This window comes from Hylobates moloch, unplaced genomic scaffold, assembly GCF_009828535.3.
Source record: "Hylobates moloch isolate HMO894 unplaced genomic scaffold, HMol_V3 SCAFFOLD_20, whole genome shotgun sequence".
Classification (NCBI taxonomy): Eukaryota; Metazoa; Chordata; class Mammalia; order Primates; family Hylobatidae; genus Hylobates; species Hylobates moloch.
Window position 1 is genome coordinate 54,939,999 of NW_026652295.1, and position 9,780 is coordinate 54,949,778.

The 9,780-nt window shown below is 40.1% G+C and overlaps 1 protein-coding gene across 1 annotated transcript; it reads left to right on the top strand.

Annotated features, from left to right (window-relative positions):
• Nucleotides 1–205: 205 nt before the first annotated feature.
• PRIM2 (DNA primase subunit 2) lies at nt 206–8,650 on the top strand. Its single transcript, XM_032141070.2, has 5 exons — nt 206–269; nt 1,016–1,178; nt 3,057–3,160; nt 6,802–6,881; nt 8,512–8,650. The coding sequence occupies exons 2-5, from the start codon at nt 1,025–1,027 to the stop codon at nt 8,648–8,650; spliced, it is 477 nt and encodes a 158-aa protein (XP_031996961.1). The 5' UTR covers nt 206–269; nt 1,016–1,024.
• The last annotated feature ends 1,130 nt before the right edge of the window (nt 8,651–9,780 follow it).

The window sequence follows — 9,780 nt, forward strand, 5'->3', positions numbered from 1 at the left end:
ATTTGGAAAACAAATCCCCAAAACACTGACATCCAAACACTTTAAAGCTGCCAAAGCGGATGCAACACCTTGAGCCTCCCGGCGCGCTCCACTGAGCATGCCCAGAGCCTCAGGCCCAACCCCCTCCAACCCGCCACGGGGAGGTGGGGCAAGGCTGGCCTTCTGTGCTCGTCGCTTCCGCTTCCGCTTCCGGTTTCATATGAACTCTCCCGCCACCCGGGAACAGTGGCTGCCAGCGTTTGTGTTTTCCCGAGTTTGATTTCTTGCAGGTAAGGGAAACTCCCGCGAATTTAGGACGGAGAGCAATCCTGTTGTTGAGGCTTGCAAGTCGAGAGAAAGGAGAGATGGATCACTTTGCAGGCAGCAGTAGCAGAAGGACAGACTTGGCGGGTTGGTTGTTTGGGGCAGACACCCAGGTACCAGGGAGGGGTTGGGGGGAGATGGGTTTGCCAGTGGAGTGAGGAGGGGTGTTGGGGATGGAACTTTTTTAAGGCACTTGTGGATGCTCCCAAAAAGGAGTTCCGAAAGACAGTTGTTCTGTTTCCCAGAGTCATAACAGAGGAAGTGAGTAACTGGACCCAGTCCATCAAGTAAGACCCTCATTTGGCCAGAACCTACAGCACTTTCCTCTAAGTTCAGGATTGCAGACCACGTAAAACCTTATGTTAACTCTTGGGATCGTAAAGATCCAAGAGCAGTGACACACAGGCCTATAATGAGCAGGCAACATCACCTGACTTTCATGTTGCTGAAAATTAGGATCACTACCTGCATCTGCTCTAGCGCCTCTCCCACCCCCATTACAAATTATTATAGGTGTATTGTAGAAAATCTGGAAACGAGAGAAGGACATCACCTAGGAATTGCCACTGCTAACATTTTGTGCGTACCCTCAAGTCCATTTTTTTTTTCTGTGTTTGTGGAGTTATTTTTTCGTGTTTTTTCTTTGTTGTTGTTTTTTTTTTCCCAACTTTATTTTCCATCATTTTACGCTTTTTATGTGCTTCCTTCTAAGGTGACCAAGATGGAGTTTTCTAGAAGAAATTATATGATGCTGAGGTTGGCAGGTGACCAGAGGAATGCTTCCTACCCTCATTGCCTTCAGTTTTACTTGCAGCCACCTTCTGAAAACATATCTTTAATAGAATTTGAAAACTTGGCTATTGATAGAGTTAAATGTAAGTACTATTTAAATTAGAATGTATATATTCTTGAGAAGCTCACTTACCCTTTGTGAGAATGAATGAAGGTAATTCATTTCCTTCATTCAGCAATCCGTTCAACAAATATTTACTGAGGTAATTCATATCCTTCATTCAGCAATCCATTCAACAAATATTTGTTGAGGGTTTGGTACTCATTCATTTATTTATTGTACAATGCATATTATTGAGTGCCATTATGTTCTAGGTGGCAGGGATTTTGAGATGAATAATGTTATTTTTTGTTGAAGTTGTATTCTAGTACATGGAGACAGACATCCAAAATAATAGTCATAATTCAGTATTTTAACTGCTCTAGTAGAAGTAAATGGTAGTGCTGTTGAAACAAAGAAGTGGGAGTGACTGACTTAGTCTTATTAAATAAGCTTCTTAGAGAAGTTGAAATGTGATCTGGACATACTGAAGAATGAGTAGAAATTTTCCAGCAGAGAAGAAGTGAAGAGTTTTTCCAAGCTGAGATAATGGCCTATGCAAAGGCTTGGAGCATGAAAGAGAATTTCATATTTGAGCTAACAGTAACAAGTTCAGGAATTCAGGGTGGATGGAGAAGTATGGAGGGCGTTTTGTGCCATGCTAATGATAATGATATTGCGGTGTAAGAAGGATGTGGCTATTGTCCTGGGGGCCTACTTAATCCTCAGTGTGTTGCTAGAGAAAAGAATGGGCTAGACATGGATTGAAACAGAGACACTAGCGTTGTCTTCAGAGTTTATGTTGCAGGATATCCTTGTGGGGAAATCAGAAGGAAAGGTGAGATACTGTTAATCATTCTTAGAGGAGCAGGATAAGCACTGCTAATACAGAGAGGAGGCACTCAGTGCCTGTGTGTTGAATGAAAGAATGAAGACAAGGGAGAAAAGGGTTTTAGAAAGCTTAGCAGTGTCAGATACTCCATAGGGATTAAGATGGTGGTTGGAAAGTGTCCCTTGGGTTTGGCACTTGAGGTGAAATGATAAGGGCCTGAACTATGATAGTGACAATGGCAATGATAGGAAGGGAGAGAGTTAAGGGATACTGAGGAGGTAGCATTGATAGGATTTGGTGACTGGATATGAGGAGTGAGGGAGCAGGTCTGGAGTGGCTGCAGTTCCTGCTTGGATGATCTGATGCATAGAAACTCTGCTGATGGAGATGGGCATGGCAGGAAGAAGAGCAGGAATGAGGGGAGGATAATTAATTTGGATACCCATACCTGTGGGACGTGGGGTTTATGTTCAGGAGACAATTAGAAGTTCTTCATTCTTGACTTCAAAAATGCCTCCAGAGAATAATTGATCTGAGGAAAGATTGATAAGGTGCTTTAGGAACATTTGAACAGTATGTAGCATCTGTTCAGGATGGTTCATTTGGCTGTTTGGATGGCCCTTCTTCTTCACTGTTGTGCCCTGTCCTCGGCTTCATCAGGAAAGGAAGGGATGCTTTTTTTGTGTTGAATCTATGGCAAGTAAATGACGCCTACTGCCTAACAGGCAGCTCCCATATGAAGGATGCAAACAAGGAGTGCCTAGTTTTTTTTCCCATACTGACATACTTTTCTGTTCCTCAGCAACAGCGGCTCAGTACAGGAATGATTATTCACCATCCATCCCTCTTCCCTGATTGAGAATCCCTGATATTAGATTATGCTGTGGGACATGGATGTTTTCTGCACATAGATGGACATTATCCTCTTATAAGCATATGTAGTTTATATAATATAGTTACAGGAAATAAACTGGCAATTACTTGTCATGTTCTGTAAACAAGTAATTATGGAATTGCCCTCCATAGATTTTGTCTTGGATTTAGTTTTAAAACATTATCTTGCATTTATACCTTTTTTCTTTTTTTTAGTGTTAAAATCAGTTGAAAATCTTGGAGTGAGCTATGTGAAAGGAACTGAACAATACCAGAGTAAGTTGGAGGGTGAGCTTCGGAAGCTCAAATTTTCCTACAGAGTAAGTAAAAAAGGAAAAAAAAAGTTCCTTCAGTTTCTATATATTTATGTATTGAGTGTCACTTGTGGGAAAGCTATTATATTAGGTACTGGGCTTTTATAAAGACTAATGTATCATGGCCTCTGCCTGAAGGTTCTTCAGTCTGTTAGGGGTGATTGACATGAAGTCAGATGATTATAATATGGCAGGGTTTCTCAACCTCAGGACTAACATCATTTTGGGTCTAATAATTCCTTGTTGGAGGGATTTGTCCTGTGCATTGTAGGATGCTCAGTAGCATCTCTGGCTTCTACCCCTACATATTTCCAGACATGCCAAATGTATCCCATGCAATACAGGATGATGACTGTGTTTATAGATGCATGCTCCAGGAACTCCAAAAACATACATAATTATGCAGCTCAGATTGGGGTGGTTTGGGAAGGCTTTCCAGAAGAGGTAGTAGTGGAGCTGCATATTGACAGATGTGATTAGATTTTCATTTTGGGAAGACTGCCAACAGCAGATTGACAGGGTCATGTCTGTTAGGACGGAAACCAGTTAAAAGCCTGGAAATGATGAGAGTCTGAATTAAATGAGAGAAGGGGACCGGTTGAAGAGAGATTAAGAAGGTAGAATCAAAAGGTTTTCGTGACTGATTGTAGGGGGAATGGAGAGAGAAGAGTTATAAATGACACCCAGGTTTCTAGTTAGGAAAATTAGTGGATGGTGGTAATATTTTGAGATGTGATATGCAAGAGGAGAAGCAAGTCTTGGAAGATGTAGAGTTTAGTTCTTAACATGAATTTGAGGTGCCTGTGGAGATGTCTAGTGGACAATTGCATAGACAGGTCTGAATATACAGGAAGACATGTGGGAGTAGATTTAGCAGAAGGTTGGAATCATCAGGAGTAGGTAAGAGCACCCTAGGAAAATATTTGAGTGAGAAGAGATGATGATGGAAGTCAAGACATGAGGAATACCAATATTGAAGGTAAAGTGGAATTGGAGGAATTTGGGAAGGAGAATGGAAAGGAGCTTTCTCAGAAGTAGGAGATGAACCAGAATAGTAGTGTCATAGAAGCCAAGGAGGGCTAGAGTTTCAATAATAATGATTATGATATTAATAATGATAATAGGGAATAACAACAGCCGATATTTATATTAATGGTATGTTTACTATGTACCAGACTTTGTTCTAAGTGCATTACATGTATTAACCCATGTATGTAATTCATACAGCAGTCTTATGAGGTGGGTATTATTATCATCCCTATTTTACAGATAGAGCCTATTTATTCACACGCTGAATAACTTGCCCAAGCTCGTAAGATGGTAAATGGTGGAGCCAAGATTTGAATCTGGGTATTTTGTTTCTGTAGTGGTGCTTTTAACCACAATAGTTTCAGAAGCTTAAGATAGATTATGTAAGATGAATTGTACAGTGTCCATTGGATTTAGCAGCTGGATGGGCCCTTATAGATAGGGGCAGAGACCAGAACAATGACAGTGGTTGGAGAAGGAAGAGAGGTGGATATAGAAGACGTACTCTTTTAAAATGTGTAGCTGAAAAGAGAAGAGAAATAGGGCAGAATATAGAGGTTGTTTTAGGGAAAAGAGAAGATATACAAGCACACACTTGTACATATATGACAGGAGATACTTAAACACATAAGCTGAGCAGAAGATCTAGAATAGAATGGGGAAGAGGGGAGCTTGAAGATGAAACTTTGAGAGAGCATTTGATAAGTCAGGGTCTTTAAGAGGCACAAGCAAATGGGTTGTGGGGTTTAGGTGCAGGAATTAGCTTTTCATATGGTTTGGCTGTGTCCCCACCCAAATCTCATCTTGAATTGTAGTTCCCATAATCCCCATGTGTTGTGGGAGGGACCCAGTGGGAGGTAATTGAATCATGGGGGCAGTTACCCCCATGCTGCTGTTCTAGATAGTGAGTTCTCACAAGATCTGATGGTTTTATAAGGGGCTTTCCCGCATTTTGCTCAGCACTTCTCCTTACTGCCACCATGTGAAGAAGGACGTGTTTGTTTCCCCATCTGCCATGATTGTAAGTTTCCTGAGGTCTCCCCAGCCCTGGGGAACTGTGAGTCAGTTAAACCTCTTTCCTTTTATGGGTTTACCCAGTCTTGGGTATGTCTTTATTAGCAGCATGAGATTGGACTAATGTAGCTTTACATGCCAGGAAGAGGAGATGCTTTGTAGAGATGAATGGAAGGCAACACAACATGTGTATGCGGAAGCTTGGGACTGAAGGATTCTGCCTAGTAGCCTTTATTTTCTATAAAGTAGGTGAAGTCATCTGTTCAGAGAGAAGGGAAAGGTGCTATATTAGGGGTCTTGGGACAACTGGTGAAGACTGACGATTTTCTGAGAAGTGAGGAAGGAGATGATTTTGTGTTGAATCTCAACACTGCTGCTTACTCTGGACAAGCTTTGTGACCCTGAACAAGTTACATAACTTCTCTGTGCCTCAGTTTCCTTATCTGTAAAATAAGATTATAGTAGTGCCTCCCTCGTAGGGTTTTTTTTTTTTTTTTTAAAAGTATTAAATGTGTTCATGCCTTAAAAATGCTTAGGGCACTGCCTGGTACCTAGTAAGTGCTCCAGGCATGTTTGTTCTTATTATTTTGGATCTGACTATTGGTAAGGATCTAGTTGAGATTATAGGCCATGAAATTATATTTTCCAAATTCCCGTAGTTGTGTTTTTTCTCCAGAGGTTCTTAGCATTTTGAGAATAGGACTGCAGAGTGTAGTTGTAGATTAAGAATCTAGGTTTTGCCAAATGGTTGAAATTAAAGAAGCTGAGGTTGGTGTAAGAAGTGGTTGAGGTGGTGAGCACCCTGGATATAGGCTGGATAAGAAGAAAATTAAAAGAGAGGGATTGGTGGGAAGAAACTAGTGCGATCCAAACTCAAGGGGTTTTGTTGAGATTAGTTTACTTCTCGGTTTCATCTGATTGATAGCTTAAGGTAAATGATAATTATCCTGAAAAGCATATTAAGAAATGTTTTGGCAATGAGAACACATGGACACAGGGAGGGGAACACCCCACACCAGGGCCTGTCAGGGGGTTGGGGGGGGCAAGGGGAGAGAGAGCATTAGGACAAATACCTAATGCATGTGGGGCTTAAAACCTAGATGATGGGCAGCAAACCACCATGGCACACGTATACCTGTGTAACAAACCTGCACATTCCGCACGTGTATCCCAGAACTTAAAGTAAAAAGAAAAAAAAATGTTTTGGGACTGGGTGCGGTGGCTCATGCCTGTAATTCTAGTGCTTTGAGAGACTAGAGTAGGAGGATTGCTTGAAACCAGGAGTTCATAACCAGCCTGGGCAACATATTGAGACTCCATGTATACAAAAGATAAAATATTAGCGGGGCATGGTGGGTGTCGCTTGTAGTCCCAGCTGCTTGGGAGGTTGAGGCTGGAGGATCACTTGAGCCCAGGAGTTTGAAGTTACAGTAAGCTGTGATTGACCACTACCCTCCAGTCTGGGTGATAGAGCGAGACCCCATCTCTAAAAAAAGAAATGTTTTTGAAACTTACTTTGCCATTGGCTTAGGCTGGCTCAGTATTTCCTTATACCTCTTACCATTCTAATGCATTTGTTTTATTCATGTGTCATTATTTTTAAGGAAAACTTAGAAGATGAATATGAACCACGAAGAAGAGATCATATTTCTCATTTTATTTTGCGGCTTGCTTATTGCCAGTCGTAAGTATATGTTTATATTCTCACAGTCAAATCTGGTGTCATGGGTTATAAATTGGTGTGTGGTAAGTTGATGTGTTGTGTTGAACATAGGAAAACCCAGAATGACATCAGGAGCCAGTTGATCATGGGGTTGAACACTGTTGCAGTAAATTGTTTGGAACAAATTGTTTACTTAAAAATATTGAAAAAAATTCTATTGCAAAATTTTGCTTGATGAAACACTTTTTAAGTTTGTGAGAGAGACTCTTCATTTGGGATTTTAAATTGGAAAGGATTTTATTGGGAAGAAGGACTTTTGATATTTTTCCTGCAAAAAAATGATAATATTTATAAGAAACAATTAATGAAACCCACACTTGAATTTAATACAGGTTTTTGGAATTTGAGCTCTATGGGCCAGTTAAATCTAAGATATTTTTGTTTGGTAGTTGGTTTCTTTTAAGTTAATAGTGCCACCCAGAGGTAGTAAAGTTAGTTGCCTTTTTAAAAATTGTTTTTCCCTCACATATTAATTTTGGTCACATAATTTAGTTATGGCTGTCTTTTTTTTAAATTAATAAGCTTATCAAGTGAGACTCTGGAATTGCTTACTATCCCAAGATAATAATTGAGAAATTACCAGTTTTGGTTCATTTTTCTTCTGTAAAAAAGCATATGTAGTTTGTGAAATTTAATAATAAATATGTTGCTGACAATCTGTGAAAATCTCCTAAAAATGTGAAATCATATTTTGCATCCAGTAGGGTAATTATTTTATTATATAATGGTAATGCCCATTAGTATCTGCCTTATAAATGAACATTTTATTGCTTTTAAATATTGTGGTATATATGTGCATATTAAATTTTGTGAAATTATAAATTGTAAAGCCATAAGCAAAGTTTTCTTTGCAAAGTTAATCTGATAAAAGTTCCCTTAAAAAATCTGGTGTCTTTTATTTGGCATTTATAAAGACACCTGAAGCCAAAGGAGTGCTCCATTTCCCCATTTTCTTTTTTTTTTTTCTCTTTTCTCTTTTTTTTTGAGCTAGGGTCTCATGCCATTACCTAGGCTGGAGTACAGTGGTGTGATCTTGGCTCACTGCAGCCGCAACATCCGTGGGCTCAGGTGATCCTCCCACCTCAGCCTCCTGAGGAGCTGGGACTATAGGCACATGCTACCATGCCTGGCTAATTTTTTTGTGGATATGGGGTTTTACCAAGTTGCCCAGGCTGGTCTCAAACTTCTGGGCTCAAGCAATCTGCCTGCCTTGACCTCCCAAGGTGCTGGGATTACGGGCATGAACCACCACGTCCAGCCCCTATTTTCTAACATAAAATGAATATTTTGCAGTTACATTAAATGCATGAAGTATTTTATGTTATTTAAAAATAATGCAGCTAGGCTCGAAGCATTCTTGTATTTAATCTTCTTAATTTTTAACACCCCCTATACCTTGTACCCAACACATCCCTAGAAGATTGTGATATGTGGTATTGATATTCTCCTTACCATGATAGAGGACTTGCATGTTTTTAACTGCTGTCCATTGGCATCTGGCTCATGTTTGAATATTGTTTTATAAACATTTCTTAGATTTAATAATCACTGGATTTTTAGTTTGTACTCATAATTTCTGTCTTCATTTCAGTGAAGAACTTAGACGCTGGTTCATTCAACAAGAAATGGATCTCCTTCGATTTAGATTTAGTATTTTACCCAAGGACAAAATTCAGGATTTCTTAAAGGATAGCCAATTGCAGTTTGAGGCTGTAAGTATATTTTTGTAGTTATTTCTAATTGTTCTCACCATTCATTTTTCCCTTCTGTCTTAAGTGCTGGTACTAATGTGTAGTGTGTTCTCTTTACATTCTCCAAGTACCTGCCTGAAACAGCTAATAGCTTTGGATAACAATATATCCTTCCTTCTCTTTGACAAGAAGAAAAGGGACTCCTTAATAACAAAGTCTCACATTTACTTGCTCTGTTAAATGTGTGCTTTATTAAAGCACAAGAAGGTTTAGTTTATAAAGGTTCATCTTTAACCAAAATTTTTTCGGCCAAAATAAAGCTAATAATGTGTTAAACTAGACAAGTGGTGGTTACTTATTTATATCGTGAAATTTGGAGGAGGTAATACTTTATTTAAAAGTCAGTTGTCAGGCGGGGCGTGGTGTCTTACACGGGGCGTAATGTCATCACATTACGTGGTGCTGTAATCCCAGCACTTTGGGAGTCTGTGGTGGGCGGATCACTTGAGGTCAAAAGTGCGAGACCATCCTGGCCAACATGGTGAAACCCCCCACTCTACAAAAAATAGAAAAATTAGCCAGGCATGGTGCTGCGCGCCCATAATTCCAGCTAGTCAGGTGGCTAAGGCATGAAAATTGCTTGAACTCGGGAGGTGGAGGTTGCGATGAGCTGAGATCATGCTGCTGCACTCCAGTCTGGGCGAAAGAGCAAGACTCCGTCTCAAAAAAAGAAAAAAAACCATAAATCAAAAATGTCAGTAAGATCTGTCTGAATACTTTTAAAAAATAATTTTGCAGACAGATCTGAATGATTTACATATTGTAATTATATAAAAAAGAAGAGCTCTTTGGGACTCATTTAACAGGGATAAGTATTGGAAATAGAATTTATGTCCTTTTTTTTTTTTTTTGAGATGGAGCCTCACTCTGTCATCCAGGCTGGAATGCAGTGGCGTGATCTCAGCTCACTGCAACCTCCACCTCCCGGATTCAAGTGATTCTCCTGCCTCAGCCTCCTGAGTAGCTGGGACTACAGACAGGTGTGTGCCACCATGCCTGGCTAATTTTTGTATTTTTAGAGACGTAGTTTTGCCATGTTGGCCAGGCTGGTCTCGAACCCCCTGACCTCAGGTGATATGCCCGCCTCGGCCTCCCAAAGTGCTGGGATT